Consider the following 18,938-nt stretch of genomic DNA (forward strand, 5'->3'; position numbering starts at 1 on the left):
TTGCAAGAGCAATGGGACGCTCTGTGAAAGCAAATGTCAAGGGAAGTTACATAATTAGCCTGGGGAACTCACTGCCACTAGATGTCACTGACATTGCGAACCTGGCAGGATTCAGACAAGGATGGTGGGGGGTTATGGGGGGGGGCAAGGGTGTTAGGACAGAATTTAGAAAACAGGGCACAAGGCCACTGCTGACTGTCAGGATGAGGGGGATATGCCTCCCCCGACTGGTTATGTCATCATTAGCCACTAGGAGGGGGTTCTTGCACCTTCCTCTGAACTAGCTGGTGCTGGGGTGGCTGGCCCCATTGATCTGATTTGAAGAAGGAGGCAGCAGGGAGAGGGCGGGGTACTGGGCTAGATGGGTCCTGTGACGCTAGCAGACCAGGTGCCAGCTCATGCCCACGCCCTTAGGCCTCACTGAACACTGTCAAATGCAGAGCTTGACCCAGCCTGTGTGTTAGCCGTGTGAAAACAGCTGCTGATCAGCGTGTGTGGAGTGTTTTGACTTGCGGAATTGCTTGCAGGTTTGATCTCTCCCATAACCTCTGTAGCCCGTGGTATAAAGTTAGAATGAATGTTTGCATCGTAAACCTCTGTAACTGCTCTACACACTGAGTTTGCAAGGCAGCTTACATCCACCTAACACTGCGTCTACACTAAAATTTGGCTCCCGCTGATGTAACTCACCTGCTTTGCCGACTTAATCATGCCACTTCCCCCAGTCAGTGTAGTTAGGTCAATGCAGTGTCAGTGTACATACTGCGTTGCTTACATAGACTGTCCCGCAATGCCCCACACTGACAGTACAATCGATACCACACACCACAGACACAAGGAGCCAGGTGTATGCACACACAAGCGCTGTAACTACTGTGGCGGCTGCACGCAGGGCGAGTTGATTTTGTAGTGTAGCCATGGCCTGTGTAACTCCCCCAATAGGGGAGAAGCATGAATTAGTGTAAAGTGCTGGGCCTGCCCACTGAAACCAAACGAGCCATTGCGAAACATCAAAGACCTTACTGATTGCCTCTGTTGTTAGATATTTCACTGCGTGTGTGTGTTCTCCCTGTGTGCTGCCCCAGCTCTATGCAGACAGCCAGCACAGCAGACCTTGAGTGAACCGCCCAATGACCACAAGATCCGTTAAGGGACGAAGGCACCCGGCCAGGTTTATTGTTGACAAGGCATGGTAATAGCACCTGGCAGACTCTACGAGGATACTAAGACATGTATGCCTGTGACAATGGACGCAGCTCAGTGAATGGCGGGACTTTCCATTGCCCCCTTGGCTAGATCAACACATTCTCTCAGAGATACCCTGTTACAAACAAGCTGCCCCTCTGATTTAGATACTGTCCTCTGACCTTGCTAGTTATTGTCCACTTTTTTGTACATGTTGGTTTGATTAAAACATTTTTATTTATTACGTTGCTATGTGACCTTATCTTTTAGGAGGGCTCAGTGTGTTCCAGTTATCCTTGGGGAATGTTTTTGCACCATTCTTGATATTGTGGTTTTCGTACCATGCTTCTGGAGTGGGTTTGTGTGAGTCCTTCGTGCCGAGCACTGTCCAGGACTGCGCGTTTCTGCACGATCAGCGCTGGGCTCGCCAGACCCTGGGAACGTGCCAGCGGGCAGGGCCTGACGTTCGCTCACAGCCTGACTTTTGCTTTCTATTAGCAAAGTGTGTCCCTACTTTAGCTTAGGCCTTATACCAGGCCTTTAATACAAGGGCTCCTATTTTAGGCTCTCTTCCTACTGCAGCCCCCACGCCCTTGAAGGGGAGCCAGGCGCCGACGCTCGTTCCATCAGTTTGAGCTCTGGGAACAAGGAATAAAATGCCTGGCCAGAAGGAGCTGTAGCACTGCCGAGCTTGGCACCTGGGGAGGGCAAGATTTCGAAGCGTAAGCAAGGGATCCCCAAGCAGCTCAGCTGGGGTTAGCCTGGAAAGAGAAACAGAGCTTGGAAGTGACAGCAGCTTCTATTGCCCTTTGGAACCTAACCCTGGGCCTGTCTATCACTGAGGCCGGCTTGCTAGACCGGGGTGCCTCAGGGGACTGTCTGCGGCTGTTGCAGGGCTGGAGGAATTCACAGCCAGTACCTGGTTGCTGTAAGCTCTTTTGAGAACACCCAGCCAGTTTCGGGGCTGCCCTGAGGTTGGCACCCACGTTGCGAGCTGCTCCACACCACATGACACTTAGGGTGACCAGATGTCCCGATTTTATAGGGACAGTCCCGATATTTGGATCTGTTTCTTATATAGGCTCCTATTACCCCCCATCCCGTTCCAATTTTTCACACTTGCTGTCTGGTCACCCTAATGACACTGGTCAGAGCCAGCGTAGCAGGGAGAGGGGATACTGGGCTGGATGGGCCCTGTAGGAACCAGCCAGGCTGAGTTTCCTGCAGGGCAGAGGGAGGTGAGTGGGCCTCGTTAGATGCAGCCTGGGGGGCTGGTTGTGGTGAGGGGGGTCTCGGGCTTTGGGGGCGTTCTCTCCAACAGGCTGTCTCTGTAACTGATGCTGATCACACTACGCTGCCCCCTTCTTAAAGCCCAGCCCAGCCCAGCCCAGCCCAGCAGCTGGAGCCCACCCAGTAATTAGGAAATGAGATTTAATTTCAGGCAATGAAATGCCACGAAAGTGGCGGGTGAGCCGGCTTTGGGCTGCGCGGTAAGATGATAAGCAGCATCACACGGGCTGGTTGCATAATTGTGAACTTGGCTCAGGCTGGTCGCCTTCCCCACCCCCCGCCCAGCCCTGGAGGTTGGGGGCCGATTCTGGGGAGGGCTGGGGGACAAGATGCTGAGTCCCTGCCCGGGAGAAGGGGTGTGCGCTGGGCATCATTCTGGGATCACTCAGCCCCCAGCATGGCCAGGCCCAGGGCAGGGGGCACCGGGCTGCAGTCCATATCCACAAGGGATGGGCAGGTTGGGGGCAGGGTTGGCTCAGCCTGGGTTTGGTGAACTCCGATCTTTAGACAATATTTCCTCTAGGGCCCATTGGATGCACCCGTGCTGCCTACAGGGGGCACTGCCGCTGCATGGGATTATCACCCACCCGCACCTCCTCCCTCCCACTGCCCCACCCCAAATCACCCCCTGGCCCCTCCACCCATGCAGTGTGTACAGCTTGCAGTTACTGTAAACCTCTCCCCCTCCCTGCTACCCCCACTGCCTCCCCCCAGCCCTGCTGTAAGCCCCCCAAGTCACCCCGCTCTGCCCCAAACACTCTCCCTCCAGCAGGGTCTGCATGCAGGTCTCTGCAGGCTGAGCCCTTCTGCAAGCCTGGTGCAGCCTCACCTGGCCCTGGGTCCCAGCTCCGCCCTAGTCATGATCCCCCCCAATCCAGGCCCAAAGGTCTTGGGGGCCCTGGCACAGCTGGCACTGGGAGACAGGGGCATCTTGGCACCCCATTCCCACCAGTCCCCAGGGCTGGGACCAGCACAGTGATCAGCTCCCCCAGGCCCACTGCATGGGCTGATGCGTGCAGCCCTCTCCAGCTGCCCTCACCAGGGCCTGGGGCAGAGCATGGCAGAGCCAGGGCAGAGGGGCTGGGCCTGTCTGCTGGACCCACCCTCCCTCCTGGCACCGACCAGGCCCATGGCCAGCTGTCTCAGGCCTGCACCCCCCTCATGCTTCTGGGGGCAGGCTGAGGGGTACAGTGTGTGTGGCTGGGGTCCCCCTTGCTCAAGGTGCAGGCCTGGGGTGCACACGGAGCCCCGGTGGCAGCCCAGCTGTAAGAGCAGCCATGGTGGGAGCTGGCGAGCCCACAGTTGGGCACGTGTCTCCGCCGGAGCTTTTTAATTCCGCGCCCCCAATTCTCCGCCCACCTGCCTGGCAGCCACGCAGCAATTATCCAAATGGCTGTTAATTGCAGCTGATAATTCCCCACGGGGATCAGGGATGGAAAGCTCCGCAGCTGAGCAGATTGGCGCTGGGCCCGAGCAGCTGATCGGAGGTGCCAGGGTCTCTCACCCCGTCCACAGCAGGCACACAGCGCTGGCACTGCTCGTTTGCCCAGCAGGGAGAGAGGAGCTGGCCCAGGGGGCAGGGGAAACAGGGCCTGCTGGGCTCTAAGGGACTGACCTGTTCCAGGGCACATTCCCCAGCAGGCTGCGTGTGCAATTATTAGCAGGAGTATGAGGGGAGAGAAGGATGGGCAGAGCAGGGGGTTCTGGGAGGCAGGACACCTGGGTTCTCTGCTGAGCTCTGGGAGGGGAGTAGGGTCCAAGGGTTAGATCAGTGGCTGGGAGGCAGGACTCTTGGGTTCCATGCGAGTCACTCCTGCTCTTGGTGCCCTTTATTGAGGTTTCATGTCATTTTTCTCCCTCTGCCTGTCTGCTACCCAGGGCATCCCCTAGCTGGGCTGGGAAGCAGACGCCTGCCCTCCCCACCCCTTCCGTGAACCAGCCAGGGGCACTGGGCTTGAAGGGGTGCTAGCCTGACAAGGCCTAGGCCAGGCCCAGCTGATCACAAACAGGGCGCACCCAGCCAGGCCATCCCTGCGCCAAACCTGGCTCAGCCCAGGCCCCAACCCATGGCTGCATGGCCAAGTCAGTGCCCTCCAGCCCCCCGCCCTCCCCAACTGCCTGCAATAGCCGTGCTGCTCTTCCCCCCCCCCCCGCATATGCTGGCAGAGGGTGACAGGAGGGGGTGGGGCGGGGCTGTGCTTTGGGTCCCCGGCAGGGGAGGTAGGAATGGCTGAAGCTGGTAGATAATGGAGCCGGACTCTCCCCCTACCCCATCGGGGGCAGGGTGGCCACGGGGCACAAAGGGTAACAGCCCTAGAGGCTGTGCCAGAGGGAGGAAGCCTGGCCTGCCCCCTGCCCGAACAGCCAAGCAGCCTGGGAGTCCTCCCCCCGCCCAAGAACTGACACCGCAGCCAGGAGTAGGGGGGAAGGTGCCTTGTTGAGAAGAGCAGGTGGAGCTGGGGGCAGCAAGCTGTGGGGGGCAGAGTCTCTGGGGGGAGGGGGCTGCTTCTAGGCCTCCTCGGGGTCTAGCTGGTTGAGGGTTTGGACGTCATCCAGGAAGCGCTTGGGGGTCAGGATGTGACTGGAACCTGGGGGAGAGAGAGGTGGTTGGCAGCGGTGGGCACAGTGGGGCAGGTATGTGGCTGGCATCACCATCACCCCCATCCTGGCAGCTGGACCCTGCTCTAGTGCAGGGGGGGAGGGACTGTCTCCTACCCCCCGTGGCCTGGCACCGCACCCCTCGTGCCGCTGTACCCTGCACAGCCAGGCAAGAATCCACGCGCTGACAGTGTTCCTCACCCTTGGGTCTTAGAGGGGTGTGTGCAGGGGGTGAGCCATATCTCTATGGGTGTTACTGGGGTGTCTGACTGGGCCCCCACACATGCTCCCTGGGCAATGAGAGGCCTGGGGAACCAGGGGCCAGGAGATCAGGCGGCTAGATGCAGGCCATGTGGGGCAAGCACATCTGTTCCCAGGCCCCCGGGTGCGGGAGGACAGAGGGTAGCATGGGCCCCCTGTGGGTGCTGGGCAGGCAGTTCTAGGGTCTCCCCCTCTCAGAGGGTCCCAACTGTCCCTGACCTGGGCATTCCAGCCGCCCTTCCCCCCAGGACTCGCCCCACTCACCGATCACCACCTCCCACTTGCCCTTGGTGGCCGGGGTCACTTCGTAGGCGCAGCGCATCTCAGACATGGACAGCCCACCCAGCACGTAGATGCTGAGGCGCGGGCCCGTCCGGTACTCGGCCGCTGGCTTGTTCTTGTGCCAATGCCCGAAGCGGGTGCTGGGGGGCGAGAGGGGCAGTGTGGATACCAGGGGCTCGCTGAGGGAATGCCAGGTGGAGGGGTGGGCACTGCCTGAAGCAGGGGCTGGGGGGAGAGAGGGGCAGTGTGGATACCAGGGGCTCACTGAGGGAATGCCAGATGGAAGGGCAGGGCCTGGAGGAGGCTCGGTTGTCCACACCTGCAAGGGGACAGACAGGTCAGCACTAGCACCCCTGGGATGCACCCACAGCCCAGGCACATGAGTCCGTGGCCCCAGGAGTCCTAGTTCCCCAATCAGATCCTGAGATCCTGCTCTTCCCACCCCGCTCAGAGCTGGGGGTAAACCCAGGAGTCCTGGCTCCCAGCTCCCCTCTAACCCACTAGACCCCACTGCCCGCCCAGAGCTGGGGGTAAACCCAGGAGTCCTGGCTCCCAGCCCCCCCTCTAACCCACTAGACCTCACTGCCCTCCCAGAGCTGAGGATAGAACCCAGGAGTCCTGGCTCCCACCACCCGCTCTAGCCCACTGGACCCCACTGCACTCCCAGAGCTGGGGGTAGAACCCAGGAGTCCTGGCTCCCAGCACCATCTGCTCTAACCCACTGGACCCCATGCAGTTAATGATCAAATTTAGGTTCTTGCTGCTCCTCCCTCCACAGGTTCTCTCGGGCGCTGGGGTCAGGGGTCTCTCTAGTTCCCCCTGGCAGTGCAATGGGAGCCCTTGTCCCCCTGATCTGGGCTTCCCCTTCTGCGGCCAGTCAGGTGCAATGTCAGAGCTGAGGCCTGGCTCTTTAAGGCTGTGAGGCATTGAGCTGGAGGGAGGGCAACGTGCCCCACCCCTGCCCCCCCAAACCATTTACTGCTGCTTAGTGCAGATGGGGGGGCCTGGCAACTCCACAGCACCCCCTGGCCAGGAAACTGGGCAGCCAGGCAGCCAGAGGAGCCCCATGAGGGCACCCTGGCCTGGGCAATGGGCATGGGGAGTGCCTGAGCAGGGTTACAGGAAGGGCCCCGGAGCAGGGCCCTGCCCCACCAAGCCAGCAAGGGGCAGGAACTGATGGGGGAAGAGGGACTGTGCCAAGTGTCAGGGACAGGGAGGTTTCCTAGACCCTGGTAAGCTGGGGGAAGGGGCTGGATGCAGCAAGAAGCAGGGAGCTGGTACAGGGATGACACAAGGGGTGGGCAGGGGACTGGTTGCAGGAGGCTCAGAGACAGAACATGGTATCTGAGCAGCCTGCAGGAAGAGAGGGATGTCCCTCCTCCCTGCAGAGAACGGGCCAGGGGGCTGCTCCGGGTGTGTGTCTCCATTTCCCCTCCCTGCAGAGAACGGCCGGGGGGCTGCTCCAGGTGTGTTTCTCTCCATCCCCCCTCCATGCAGAGAACGGGCTGGGGGGCTGCTCCATGTGTGTCTCTCCATCCCCCCTTCCTGCAGAGAACGGGCTTGAGGGAGCGTGGAGGGCGGACACTGCTTGGAAGGCAGCAGCAGGGAGCAAAGGCCGCCAGGTCCGACCCCAGGGGGCAGTGCGGAGCGTGGGCACAGCACACTGGCAGGCTCGCAGGCACTGAGAGGTGGGCAGAGGGGAGACAGGGCCGTAGAGCCAGGCTGGACACAGGCCCTGGGAAGCGGCTGGCCGGGAGGCGCCCTACATGGCTGGGGGGCGTGCCTGTCTGAGCAGTGCTATTCCCCCCCAGCCCCACAGGCCTGGGCCCTGCCTCCAGGAATGCCCCCTGCAGCAGCAGGCCCCCCCGTGCTCCCCCGGCAGGCCTGTGGCGTTACCATTCTTCAGGAAGATGTAGAGCAGGATGATGCGGATCTTGTCGTAGGCCTGCACGCTGGGGTCCAGCAGGACGGGCACGATGATCTTCATGGGGTCCTTGATCTTCTCCCCGTCCACGTCCGTTCCCATGGCCAGGTCCTGTGGGGGGAGGGGGCGCACACACAAGGCCCAGGTCAGGCCGCTCTGCTTCCTCCCGCCCCCGCAGCAGGATGGGAGACACAACGGCCCCACGACCCACAACTCACCTATCCTCTGTGCCAGGGCCCCCTCCTCCCTGGAGTCAGCTCCCCCTGGGTGAGCAATGGGCCCCCAGGGAGTAACCCGAGCCCCATGTCCCCCTTCTGCATCCCCGGTGCTGCATGGGGGGGCTGGCCCTGGCTCCAGCGAACCTGCGGGTCTGAGACCCCTCTCTCCAGGCTGAGACCATGAGCCAGACTCTGCCCCCAAGCCAGGCTCTGCCCACAGACCCACCTGCTCCACGCTGCACAGCTTCTCCACCGTCCCTTTGAAGTGCCGCATGCAGTGCTCGGCCAGGTTCAGGTGCGTGGAGTACTGCGGGGAGAGACCAGGGCACGGGGGGAGTTTACTGCATCACCGGCTCGTCCAGAGCACCTGAACCCCCCAACCCACAAGGAGGGCCCCTCAGCCAGAGCGGCAGTCCCAATCGGCTGTAGAAGCCGAGTATATAGGGATTGTTTTGCCCAGCACTGATATGCAGCCACCTCTGGGGTGGAGCGGGGCAGCGGGAGGGGAGGATCAGGAGGAGGGAGCAGCTTCCAAAACAGCCCACGGCTTCTCTGTTAGTCACCACAAGCCTAGGGGCTTGGAGACCAGCAGGTGTCGGGGTACCTGTGCCAGTGGCCAGGAGCTTTCTGTTGGCACATGGCCCAGTGGCACCAGGAGGGGCTCCAACGGGCTGGTTTGGAAGCCCACCAAGGCCCTCTCCCGAGAGCTGCAGCAGCAGGGCACGGGCGTTACCCAAGGGCTGCCCTTGGTGGGGCAAACGTGGCAGCTCTGGGCACTGACAGGCAGGCTGCTGCCCATGGTGCCACACAGCACCTGGGGGGAAAATGGTTCTGCCCGACCGGACAGGTCAGCAGCTCTCATCAGGCAGTAAAGCGGAGTACCCCAGAGTGCCCTGCCCCCCAGGAGAGTCCCTACTGTCCCTAACCAGCCCCACAGAGCACCCTGCCCCTCCCATCAGCCCCAATGAATGCCCTGCCCCCCGCCCACTAACAGCCCCAGCCCCGTTACCTTGTTCAGCTCTTTGTGGTACTGGGGCATCTTCTTCAGGATCTGGGACAGGTCCTCGATGTTGGCCTGGAGGGAAGCGGTGGTGAGATCCCAGCCCCTCCCAGCACACGGAGCCCCCTGCAGGGCAGAGGCCTCGCCTGGGGACAGCCGCAGCAGCCCAGCCACTTGTGCCAGGGCGGGTCACTCAGGCCACGCGTGGCTGCGGCTTAGGTTAGACCTGCCCTTCCCAGGCCAGCTGGAACGAGACGGGAGCCCCGCAACCCGAGTGCCCCTCGAGGTGTAAAGTGGCAGCGGGCCGGGGAGATGCCAGCGTTGGCTCCCTGCAGCTCTCCATGCGCGGCCCCGATCCTGCTGTCTGACCCTACCCCATGGGCCTCTGCCCTCCCCCACTGTGGGGAGCTCCAGAGCTCTGGCTGGGGGGCAGGGGACTCCATATACACCTCTTAGCCCTTTACAGGCAAACCCTGAGAGCAATGGGACAGCCCCCGCCCCCGCCAACCCCTCCTGGGGCAGCAGGATAGATTCTCCTCCCCATCAGTGGCAGTGGGATGGGTCCCCCCATCCCGGACTCCCAATCGCTCCCCCCAGCCCCCACCGCACCTTGTCCGTGGTCAGCCTCTTGCTCTCACAGAAGGTGCGCAGCAGCTCCATCACCTTCCTGCAGCAGGGAGAGGGGTCAGGACGGATCCAGGCACTGCCTTTGAGGTAGGGGGTGCCATGTCCTATGCTACAGGGGATGGAGCCCCACCCCACGGGCACCAGGGTTCTCTGCCTCGAGAGCCTCAGACAGGCGGGGGGACCCCCTCTTCCTAAGTTACCCCAAGGCAGAGTTCAGTGCACCTCTGGGGGCTCCTGGCACCCTGCTCGGGGGGCCTGGGGACAGTGGCAGGCCCAGTAGGAGGTTAGTGAGGGACTCACTCAAGGGGCTGTGAGGTGCATGGGGAGATCCTGGGATCAGGGGAAGACAGTGTACAGAGGGATCCCCGAGAGGAGATGTGGACAGTGGCTCTGGAAGGGAGCACTCAGGGGTCCTTTGGGGAGAGGGGCTGGGTCCAGGGGGTCTCAGCACTCAGAGAGGAGTATGTCTGAGGGACAAGCTCCAGCACTGTGTGGGAGGGGGAGGGGGAGTCCTGGCACTGAGCAGGAGAGGGGTGTGTTACGGGGGGTGTCCCTGCACTGGGTGGGAGAGGAGTGTATCCAAGGGGGAGTGGGGTTCCAGCACTCGGTGAGAAGGAAAGGGGAGGGGTATGTCTGAGGGGGCCCCAGGGTGGGGAGGGGTGTATCTGAAGGGGAGGATGGGGGAAGTCCTGGCACTGGAAAAGAAGGGAAGGGGTGTGTCAATGGGGTGGGCTGTCCTGGTATTGGGTGGGGAGGGGAGAGGTGTGCCAAAGCCGGGGGGGGGTAGTGGGTCCTGACACTAGATGGGGCACGGAGGGGTGTGTCTGGGGGTGTCCTGGCATTTGGTGGGGCACGGAGTGGTGTGTCCCGGGGGGGATGGGTCCCGGCCCTGGGTGGGGCACTGAGGGGCATGTCCGGTGGATGGGCGAGGCATCGAGGGGTGTGTCAGGGGGCAGGGCTGAGTGCGCTCACTTGGAGACGTCAGCGATGTGCATGTGGCGTAGCTGCACCCAGAGTTCGTCGTCTTCGTCCAGCAGCGCCACTTTCTCCCGCGAGTCGCTGATGCCCATCGTCTCGTACCTGCAGGGGGGAGACGGGGTCAGGCTGCGGCACCCCTCCCCCCAGTGTGGGGGCTGCGGAGCAGTGCAGGTGCCTGGGTCACATCCCCCACAGCCCGCCTGAGGAGGGATGCAGGGCGCCCCCTGCTGGCAGCCAGGCCCTACTTGTAGGTGTCTTTCTCGATGCTGAGCAGGTCGTAGGCCATGGCCTGGTAGGTGAGCTCGTGCAGCAGTGGGGACACCAGGTCGAAGCTCCGGTCCACGATCAGCAGCTGAGAACGGGCTTTGTCGGGGCCCTGGGGCAAAGGAGAGAGAAACCCGTCACCCCCTGCTCTGGCGGAGGGTTCCTGGCCTGGCTTACATGGCACAATCCAATGGGCCCTGGTGGCCTGAAACTTCACCACCTGCCCTCTCTGTGGCCCAGCCCCCAACCCCAGGGGGAAGCCAAGAGACACCGCCCAAGCTAGCTGGGACGTGCCCTGGGGTCCTGCCCTGACCGGCAGGGAGAGCTCCCCACCCTGCAGGGACGGGCTACCTGCCCCTCGTGCAAATAGCAATGCCCCCCTCCCCCAAGCACGTTCTCTGCTCGTGCCTCTCCACCAGCGGGAGCATGCCCCTTACAAGGCAGCCCCCCGATTGCCCCCTGCCCCATATGCTGTGTGGGGACGGGGGGAACTACACCAGAAGGGCCTGGCTAGTCTATCATGAACCAACACCAGGCCCAGAGACTCTTTGATACAAGGTCCCAGAGGGGGACAATGGGACGTTATCCCTATGCCCCACCCTGCATCTGAGCTGGGACCCCATATGAGGCTCTAGCTCCCCACTCCCCGCCTGGGTGGCCCCCCAGCATCCAGTGGGACAGAGACCACTCAAATGGTCAGCATCTCAGACCCACATCATGGGGAGGCTGGCCCAGCCCTCGCTCCCTGCCTGATCAGCACGCACTGCCCTCTTTGCACAGCAGGTGGCGATAGGAGACCAGCCCTGCGCTCTCATGGCAGACGGCTCTGACACCGGCTCCAGCAGCCCCAGTGGAACCCAAGCCCACCCAGGAGCACCTCGGCAAGGGGCTGCGTCTGCTCTTTGCTGGGTAGCACAGACAGTCGGGGGTGGGTGGGGTGGGGACATACAGTCCCTGACGCTTCCCCAACTGTCTGACCTCAGTACGTGGCCTGATTTTCAGCCACCCTCGGGAGCAGAACGTCGGACCAGCCACCACCCACCCGCCTGGCAGGTCTCCACAGCCTCTGGGTAAATGGGTTGAGGCTGACGGGGAAGCGCCTCTCTTGGAGGAGTATCTGGCCCCCACCACTGTAGCACTATCATTGCTGCATCCTGCCCCCCCATGCACGTGGGGCTGGGCAGGGCTGTCACCCTATTGCAGAGGGGGATGGAGGCCCAGAGGGGCTGGGTGACTCACCCAAGGTCACACAGGGAGTCTGTGGCAGAGCAGGGACGTGAACCCAGAGCTGGCGCCTTCATTCCTCTCCAGCCCTACCCAGCCTGGATGGGTTGCTATGCCCAGCCCCCACCCCCACCTCCCACGGGACTCTGCTCACACCCTTTGCCAGTTCGGCTCTGCTGGAGGGATCCCCGAGTGCAGATGGGGGCTGGCGTAACCACCGGGTCACCCCACTCTGCCCAGAGCAGAGGGGTGGTTAGTGCACTGGTGGGTGCCACAGCACTGCCTGTCCCAGCTACCCCTCAGGGCTGGCAGCTGGGAAACATCAAGGCAAGAGGGACTAGTGCAGACAAGGCCACAGTGCACTGGGACTGCGGGCTGGGTGGCTTTGGAGACCTGACTGCTAGAGGCCATGCTACAAGAGACCCTGGGGTTCTTTCTGCGCCAGCTGGCAAGGCAGGGGCACATTGGACTGGCCAGCCGGGATTGTGCTGCATGGAGCCAGCATTGCATTGAGAGCAGGGGCTTGAGTCAGCACTCCCTGCCCTGCAGTGGGCGTGCTGTCTGGATTCTATTGAAGGGGGCTGGGCAGGCAGGACTCCTGGCTCCTATTCCTGCCTCTGCCACCTACTCCTGGCACGCTGCTCCATGCCTCAGTTTCCCCTGTGTAACATGGGGATAGTGCTTACACCTGTGACAGGGAGGCTTCGCAAGAGCCTCAGGAATATCCCTGGGGGGACTCACGGGAGTAATAGCAGCAGGGTGTGCCCCCAGCAGGACTTTGATCTTTGCTAATTGCAGGTGGGGAGGGCAGACGGGGGCTGTAGGCTGGAGCTCCAGTGGTTAACAAGCATGCTGTCAATCCCTTCCCTGTGGAGATGGTTTGGGCAGCCAGGTGTGTGCCAGGCTCCACTCAAAACTACAGCAGCTGCACTGCTTCAGTGACGCCGCCTTTCCCATACCCCCGAGCCACGCAGTTGCACCGACCCAATTCCTCATGTAGACCAGGCCTCGGTCTGACCTTGGTAAGTTCTCAGGCGAGAGCTCCCAGCTTCCCCCACTTATCCCCCAGCTCAAACCTTCCCAACCCTGTGTTCTCGAGCTGGGGGCCCTGCTCCAGTTCCCTGCTGGGAGCATCCAGCCAGGAGCCATTGGAGCCGGCACGGTCTTTCTGGCCCCCAGGCGGATCTGGGTTGGATTCTCTTCATTTCACCAAGACAGGGAGGTGACACCCCCCTGCCCCCGGCACGACTCTTACCTTCCCCAAGAGTCCTTCCCCTCCACCCCCTGCCAGAGAAGCCATGAAATATATAGGGAAACGGAGGCATGCATCAGATTCATAAAAGATATTACAAACATTCCCAGTTGGTCCCAGGTGCACAGTCTCCCAGCATCTCGGCAAAGGCTGGAGGCAAGAGCAGAGGCAACAGGAGGGAGAGATCTGGGCAGGCCTTGGATTTTACATCACTTTGCTTCTCCTAGGGGGACAGGAGCTACTGGGTTTCCCGTGTGAGAATCCAGGGAAGGGTGGGTTTGCAGCTCCCTTCTGCTGGGGGTGGGACAGGGATGGCAGGAGCTGGGGGAAGCCTACAGGCGAAGGCTGACTGTGGCTAAGGCTCGGGAGAGCTGGGTTCTATTCCTGCTGTGACAGACTCCCTGTGTGCCTCAGTTTACCCATCTGTAACACAGGCCAACCTGCCTCCCCTGGGAGGCTGAATTCATTAGTGAGGTTCCGATACCATGGTGATGGGTGTAGGAGCACACACAGACAGGAGTGTTCAGGTGTGGAAGAGGCTCTGTGTGCAAAGCTTAGTTCTGTGATTGAACTGCCCTGTTTATAAACAAAGAGAGACTGTGCTGGGCACACACTTCCCCGGTTGGTGCCTCAGTTTCCCCATCTGTACCGAGAGGATAATGACACTGGCCTTTGCAGAGCACTTTGAGATGTGCCCATGGCCAGCATTAGAGAAGGGCTGGGGCCATTAGTCCAGCCACACAGGGAATGCTATTGTTCTGCCAACCCCTCAGGATCTCCAACGGGGGTCTAGATCCCCACCCTTCCCCCTGCCAGGATCTCCAAGGAGGTTCTGATTCACTCCTCCTTCCTTCTACTTCTCATGCACTCCCCCACCCCCAGAGGCATGGCCGGCACAGCTTGCTCACCTTGCCCATGCTGGGGTTGTCTACCTTGAATGCGTTGAGCTTGGCCAGCACAGCGTGTGCCAGGTGGAAGTTATCTTCATGGCCCCTGCAGCAAAGACCAACCCTAAGGGTGAGAAACAGCCCCTCCCGCAGGGGCACCTGCACTTCCAGTAAGGGATGACCAGGTACCCCCTCCCTCTGGGCACACTCACTTCATATAGGGGATAGCTGGGTACCCCTTCTCACTTCCTGTAGGGGATGGCCGGGTAACCCCTCCCCCTGGGCACACTCACCTCCTGTAGCGGATGGCTGGATACTCCTTCAGGGTTTCACACAATGTGGCAATCTGCTCTGCCAGCATCTCCATCTGCTTGTTCTTGTCCAAGGAGCGGAAGGGGCTGAAGCAGTTGTGGAAGGTCTGGGGCCCGTCCAGGGAGTACACCTGCAGGTGTGGGGGTGAGGCAGAGATCAGACCCTGGCACCTTGCGTTCCCCCCACACTCCAGCTAACTTACCCCATAACCTCCAGCGCCTGGGGTGCCAGGGACGGACCATGGGCAGCGGAAAGCAGCCTTCACCCCAGATATGCTCTTCCTGGCCTGACTGCCCCCGAATGATGGCACGGCTCTGACCCTCCTCCCCATGGCACTAGCCCTGCCAGGCATGCCATCCCCCATAGTAGTGCCCTTCACTTGCTCAGTGGCCAAGACTGGGCTGGTGCCACCTGCTGGCAGCCAGGCCAGCTGTGCCCCACACCACGCCCTTAAGATGGGCAACTGACCAGGCCAGCCTGGCGGAGCCATAGCAAGCCCCTAGTGAGGGAGAGATCCCTTTGCCAGTGCCACTCCTGTTGTGGTAGAGGGATAGTGGCCCAGAGATTCATGCACCAGCCTGGGATGAAGATGCCCCAGGTTCAGGTCCTTACGTGGCTGCAGACTCCCGGGTGCCCTCAGGAGAGTATCTCTGCCCTGGAGAAGTCAATGTTGCGGGAGGGGGCTTGGCCACGCTTCTAGTCTGGCGAAAGCCCCAGCATAGCCACGGGCAAACCCGGCATCAAGGCGCGTCTGCTGTTGCTTATTTCACTGGCCGAACAGAATGAGCCTTTGGGACAAACGTGCTTGGACACCAATAAAACAGTATCGGCCCACAAAGGGTTTGTGGCACAACGGGACGGGTGAGCCAGCAAAGCCTCCTGACGGACACTCAGCTTATACCAGCCAAAGCTTCTCTTGGCACAGCTGGCACCGGTACCCCAGATGAAATCAGCTACAGTGGCTAAAGGACTGCCTTGCCAGCATAACGGCATCTACCCAGGGGCTCTGCCAGCACAGCTGCATCAGTTACAGGGGGGATTTTTTCTCTCATGTCCCTGTAACAAACCCATACCAACAAAGCTTTTGCGTGTAGCCCAGACTTATGTCTCTCGGTGCCTCAGTTTCCCCATCAATGCAATAGGGCTGACAACACAGCCCTGCCCCTCAGGGGCGTGAGGGGGGAAATACACTGATGACACACGGAGGGGATGGGGTGGTTGGGCAAAGGGCAGGTGTGTGGAGTACTGGGCTGTCTTGAAGGCCTGGTATAAACCATCAGTAAGAGCTGGTAAAGCCAGGGAGGCAGGGCCCTCCTCCCCCATACATCTACCATCCCCACCAGGTGCAAGCCAGCGATTCCACCTCTCACAGGGTGTGAGCAGCCAGCTAGTCCCTGCTGCCCTGTGCTGGCGTCAAACCCAGGGCCCCAGAAGGGAAAGGTTCCCCCCGCCGAGCCACATGAAACACTAAGGGTGGAGTGTCGTACGTCACCGTCCACCCCGCGGCCCTGCTCCTCCAAAGCCCGGCAGTCCTTAGCACGGTCAGCTCAGCCAAGTGCAGTCTTGGTACTGGCCCTGCTGCTCTGCTGTGGAAGGGCTGGGCCGGGAGCTGTCTGCTCTGCTGTTAGCAGTCGCTCTGCTCCCTTGGCTGTGCCGTGGATGATGATGGTGGGCGGCTGGGCTCAGGGCAGTGACTAGTTCATCCGAAGTGGCACACTCCCCTCTCGCTACCCCAGGTGCTGATCATGGACCACCCCAGCACGCGCATCCTCTCGTCATGTTGCACGATGTCCGACATCGTGGACGAAGGCATCACACGTGAGTGGCCTCTCCCTCCCATCTGCTCCCCCCGCCAGGGCTCCCCTCCCCCTTGGATACACCTCACAGTCGGGGAGTTGACTTGTCTACATTCACGTTTGCATCTAGTTTCCCTCCTTTGCAGCCCCCTAGATGCCCTCCTTGCTGTTGGTACCTTCCCAGCCAGGTCGGGTTCCCTTAGCCCTGCGCTTTCAGCCCCTGGAGCCTCTTCCCCGCTTTTCTCAGACTCCTGTTAACTCCTTGCTGCTCCTCCCCCATGCTGTGGGCAGGGTCCTGGCTGGGGAGGGGGAATGCTGGCTCCCTGCTCCAGGGTGGAGGAGCCCTGGGGTTGAGGGGCACAGAGCTGAGCCAGCACTCTAGCGGGGTGCCCCCAGCACAGTACAGAGGGACGTTCCCTCGCTGCTCCGTACTGTGGCAGCATCGCAGATCCACAGCCCCACATCAAAGCGGCTACTGCATTGTAGCCTGTGGAACGCCCCGGCCTGCTGCCAGCGAACATCGCTGTGCCCCTTGGCTTCCCCTCCCCACATCCCGGTGGAGAGAGGCTGGGGCGGGTGGCTAGGACACACTGACCCGCGCCCAGTGTCTGCTCTCTCCTAGTTGTGGAAGATATTAACAAGTGCCGGGAGCCAATCCCCAGCCTGGAGGCCATCTACCTGCTCAGCCCAGTGGAGAAGGTAGGAGCTCGGGCCTGGGGCAGCTGGATGGGGAGCAGGGGAGACCCCGGGACAGCTCCTAGTGCTGCCTGGAGGTGGCGCTGTCCAGGGCGATGCGCAGCACAACGTCAGGATGGGAATGGGGCCAGTCAGGGCTCCCCAAGAGGCTGCTTCCCCGGAGCTGGGCTTCGTGTTCTTTGCCACGTGAGGCACAGACTGTCCCCCAGACCTCTCCGCAGTGCAGTCCTGTGGGGGCTGGGTGGGCGGGTGCAGCAGGTGGAGAGAGGCGACCTCAGCAGAGACTCAAAGCGAAGGAGAGTCGCTGAGGCAGAGGCTCAGGGAGCAGGGGCTGTGGGGGAGGAGGCTCCTGCATCTGCAGCAGCGAAGTGAGTGGAGGGAGACCAGGGGCAGGGGGCGCTGGCAGAGCAGGGTGAAACCCAGAACCCGCAGGGGCTGCCCGCGGAGGGAGAGCTGTAGGAGAGGACTGCGAGCTGGGGCCTGGGACTTGGGACAGGGCAGCCAGGTTCTCACCTGTCACAATGGCCGGTCGAGGGGTCTGAACAGCTTCCAAACACCCTGCCTGGCTAGCTGCCGTGGCGAAGCTGCAGGTGCCCAGCCTGGCGCCCGGGGAGGGAGAGGGCCCTGATGGCAGCTGCCTGGGATTGCTGCTCGGCCGGCTGTTCCCTGGGCACTGCTCAGAGCCCACTTAGTTCAGCATCAAGGCCAATGCCAGGCCCCATCTGTGGCCGGGCACGGACACTCGTGTGCCAGAGAGAGACGTGGCTGGGCCCTGAGGATGTCCCGGGCACATGGACAAAAGCCCTGCTCCAGGCAGGGAGGGAGCCCAGAGCCAGGGGGGTGAAAACCAGCCCACCTCCTGATGGCATCATGCTGGGCCCTGAGTCCCCAGGGGCTGGTCCTGACACCCCCCTTCTCCCCCCTTTGCAGTCGGTGCAGGCTCTGATCAATGACTTCCAGGGCACCCCCACCTTCAACTACAAGGCAGCTCACGTCTTCTTCCTCAGCCGTGAGTATTGGGGGATCCCCCAGCTGGGAGCCTGGCCAGCGGCACTCTGGAGCCTGGGGGTGGGGGTCTCTCTCTGCCGGCAGGCCAGTGCGCAGCCCCCTGATTACGCTCTGCCCTCCTGCAGGGGGATGCAGGCCAGACCGAACGACCCCACCTATCCCTTCCCCCCCTTCTCCCCCACGGGCCTGCCTCCAGCCAGCATTGCTCACAGACACCTGCAGGGTGCGCCCAGAAAGGTGGCCTCTGGCTACCATTCCCTGCATGCATTGCTCCATCAGTCCCAACTGGGGTGGGGGGATGGGACACCACCAGAATACCCAGTGTGTCAGGGTCAGATCTGCTTCTCCCCATTACAGCGGCAGGGGGAGCCCAAGTCCCTGTTTCTCCTTGTGCATCATCCTGAGTTGTAGACTCCCCAGCCCTGCGGGGGCGCTGAGGGCAGGGTGTGAGGCAGGGGCTGTGTAGGAGGGATTGTGGCTCCCCCTCGCTGCTGATGCTGCAGAAAGCGAGAACCCGGCATGACTCTGGTTCGGGGGGGCTGGACTCATCGTTGACTCCTGTGTGGCCCTGCTGGCTTGCCCAGGTTCCCCACAGGCGTGCAGCGCTACTGCCCCTGCTGTGCCCATCCTGGCCCCGTCCGTGGGGGCTGGCGCTGTGCTGAGGGTCCTGAGCCCTGTGCCTGTCACTCCCACCCACTGCCTTTGCCTTGCAGCCTGTCCTGAGCCTCTGTTCAACGAGCTGAGGAAGTCATGGATCACCAAGGCCATCAAAACCCTCAAGGAGATCAACATGGCCTTCCTGCCCTACGAGAGCCAGGTGAGGGGTGGCCGGGCTCTGGAGGAGCAGGGCCGCAGGGTGGACGGTGACGTATGACACTCCACCCTTCGTGTTTCATGTGGCTCGGCGGGGGGAACCTTTCCCTTCTGGGGGCCTGGGTTTGACGCCAGCACAGGGCAGCAGGGACTCCCATACATCTACCATCCCCACCAGGTGCAAGCCAGCGATTCCACGTCTCACAGGGAGACCTGCCCCATAGTTTGAGAATTGCTGCACTAGAGAATGCTCCCCTCCCACAGTCTTGATTCCCAGCTCTAACCACTAGACACCATTCCCCTCCCAGAGGCAAGGGTAGAAC

General features: G+C 61.6%; 1 protein-coding gene and 1 long non-coding RNA gene across 2 annotated transcripts; one reads left to right on the forward strand and one right to left on the reverse strand.

The window, feature by feature from the left end:
- Positions 1-4,876: 4,876 nt before the first annotated feature.
- Positions 4,877-15,636, reverse strand: LOC119564324 (syntaxin-binding protein 2-like). Its single transcript, XM_043533163.1, is given in 12 exon segments — positions 4,877-5,063; positions 5,599-5,756; positions 7,438-7,495; positions 7,498-7,651; positions 7,985-8,065; positions 8,768-8,833; positions 9,368-9,425; positions 10,358-10,465; positions 10,609-10,739; positions 14,012-14,096; positions 14,284-14,495; positions 15,628-15,636. Coding segments are annotated over 12 exon segments (1,200 nt in total). The 3' UTR covers positions 4,877-4,983.
- Positions 15,637-16,077: 441 nt separating this feature from the next.
- Positions 16,078-18,610, forward strand: LOC122463368. The gene is made up of 4 exons (XR_006286645.1): positions 16,078-16,124; positions 16,721-16,797; positions 17,725-17,803; positions 18,516-18,610. It is a non-coding gene; the product is annotated as an uncharacterized LOC122463368 (long non-coding RNA).
- Positions 18,611-18,938: the final 328 nt, after the last annotated feature.

This window comes from Chelonia mydas, chromosome 20 (assembly GCF_015237465.2).
Source record: "Chelonia mydas isolate rCheMyd1 chromosome 20, rCheMyd1.pri.v2, whole genome shotgun sequence".
Lineage (NCBI taxonomy): Eukaryota > Metazoa > Chordata > Testudines > Cheloniidae > Chelonia > Chelonia mydas.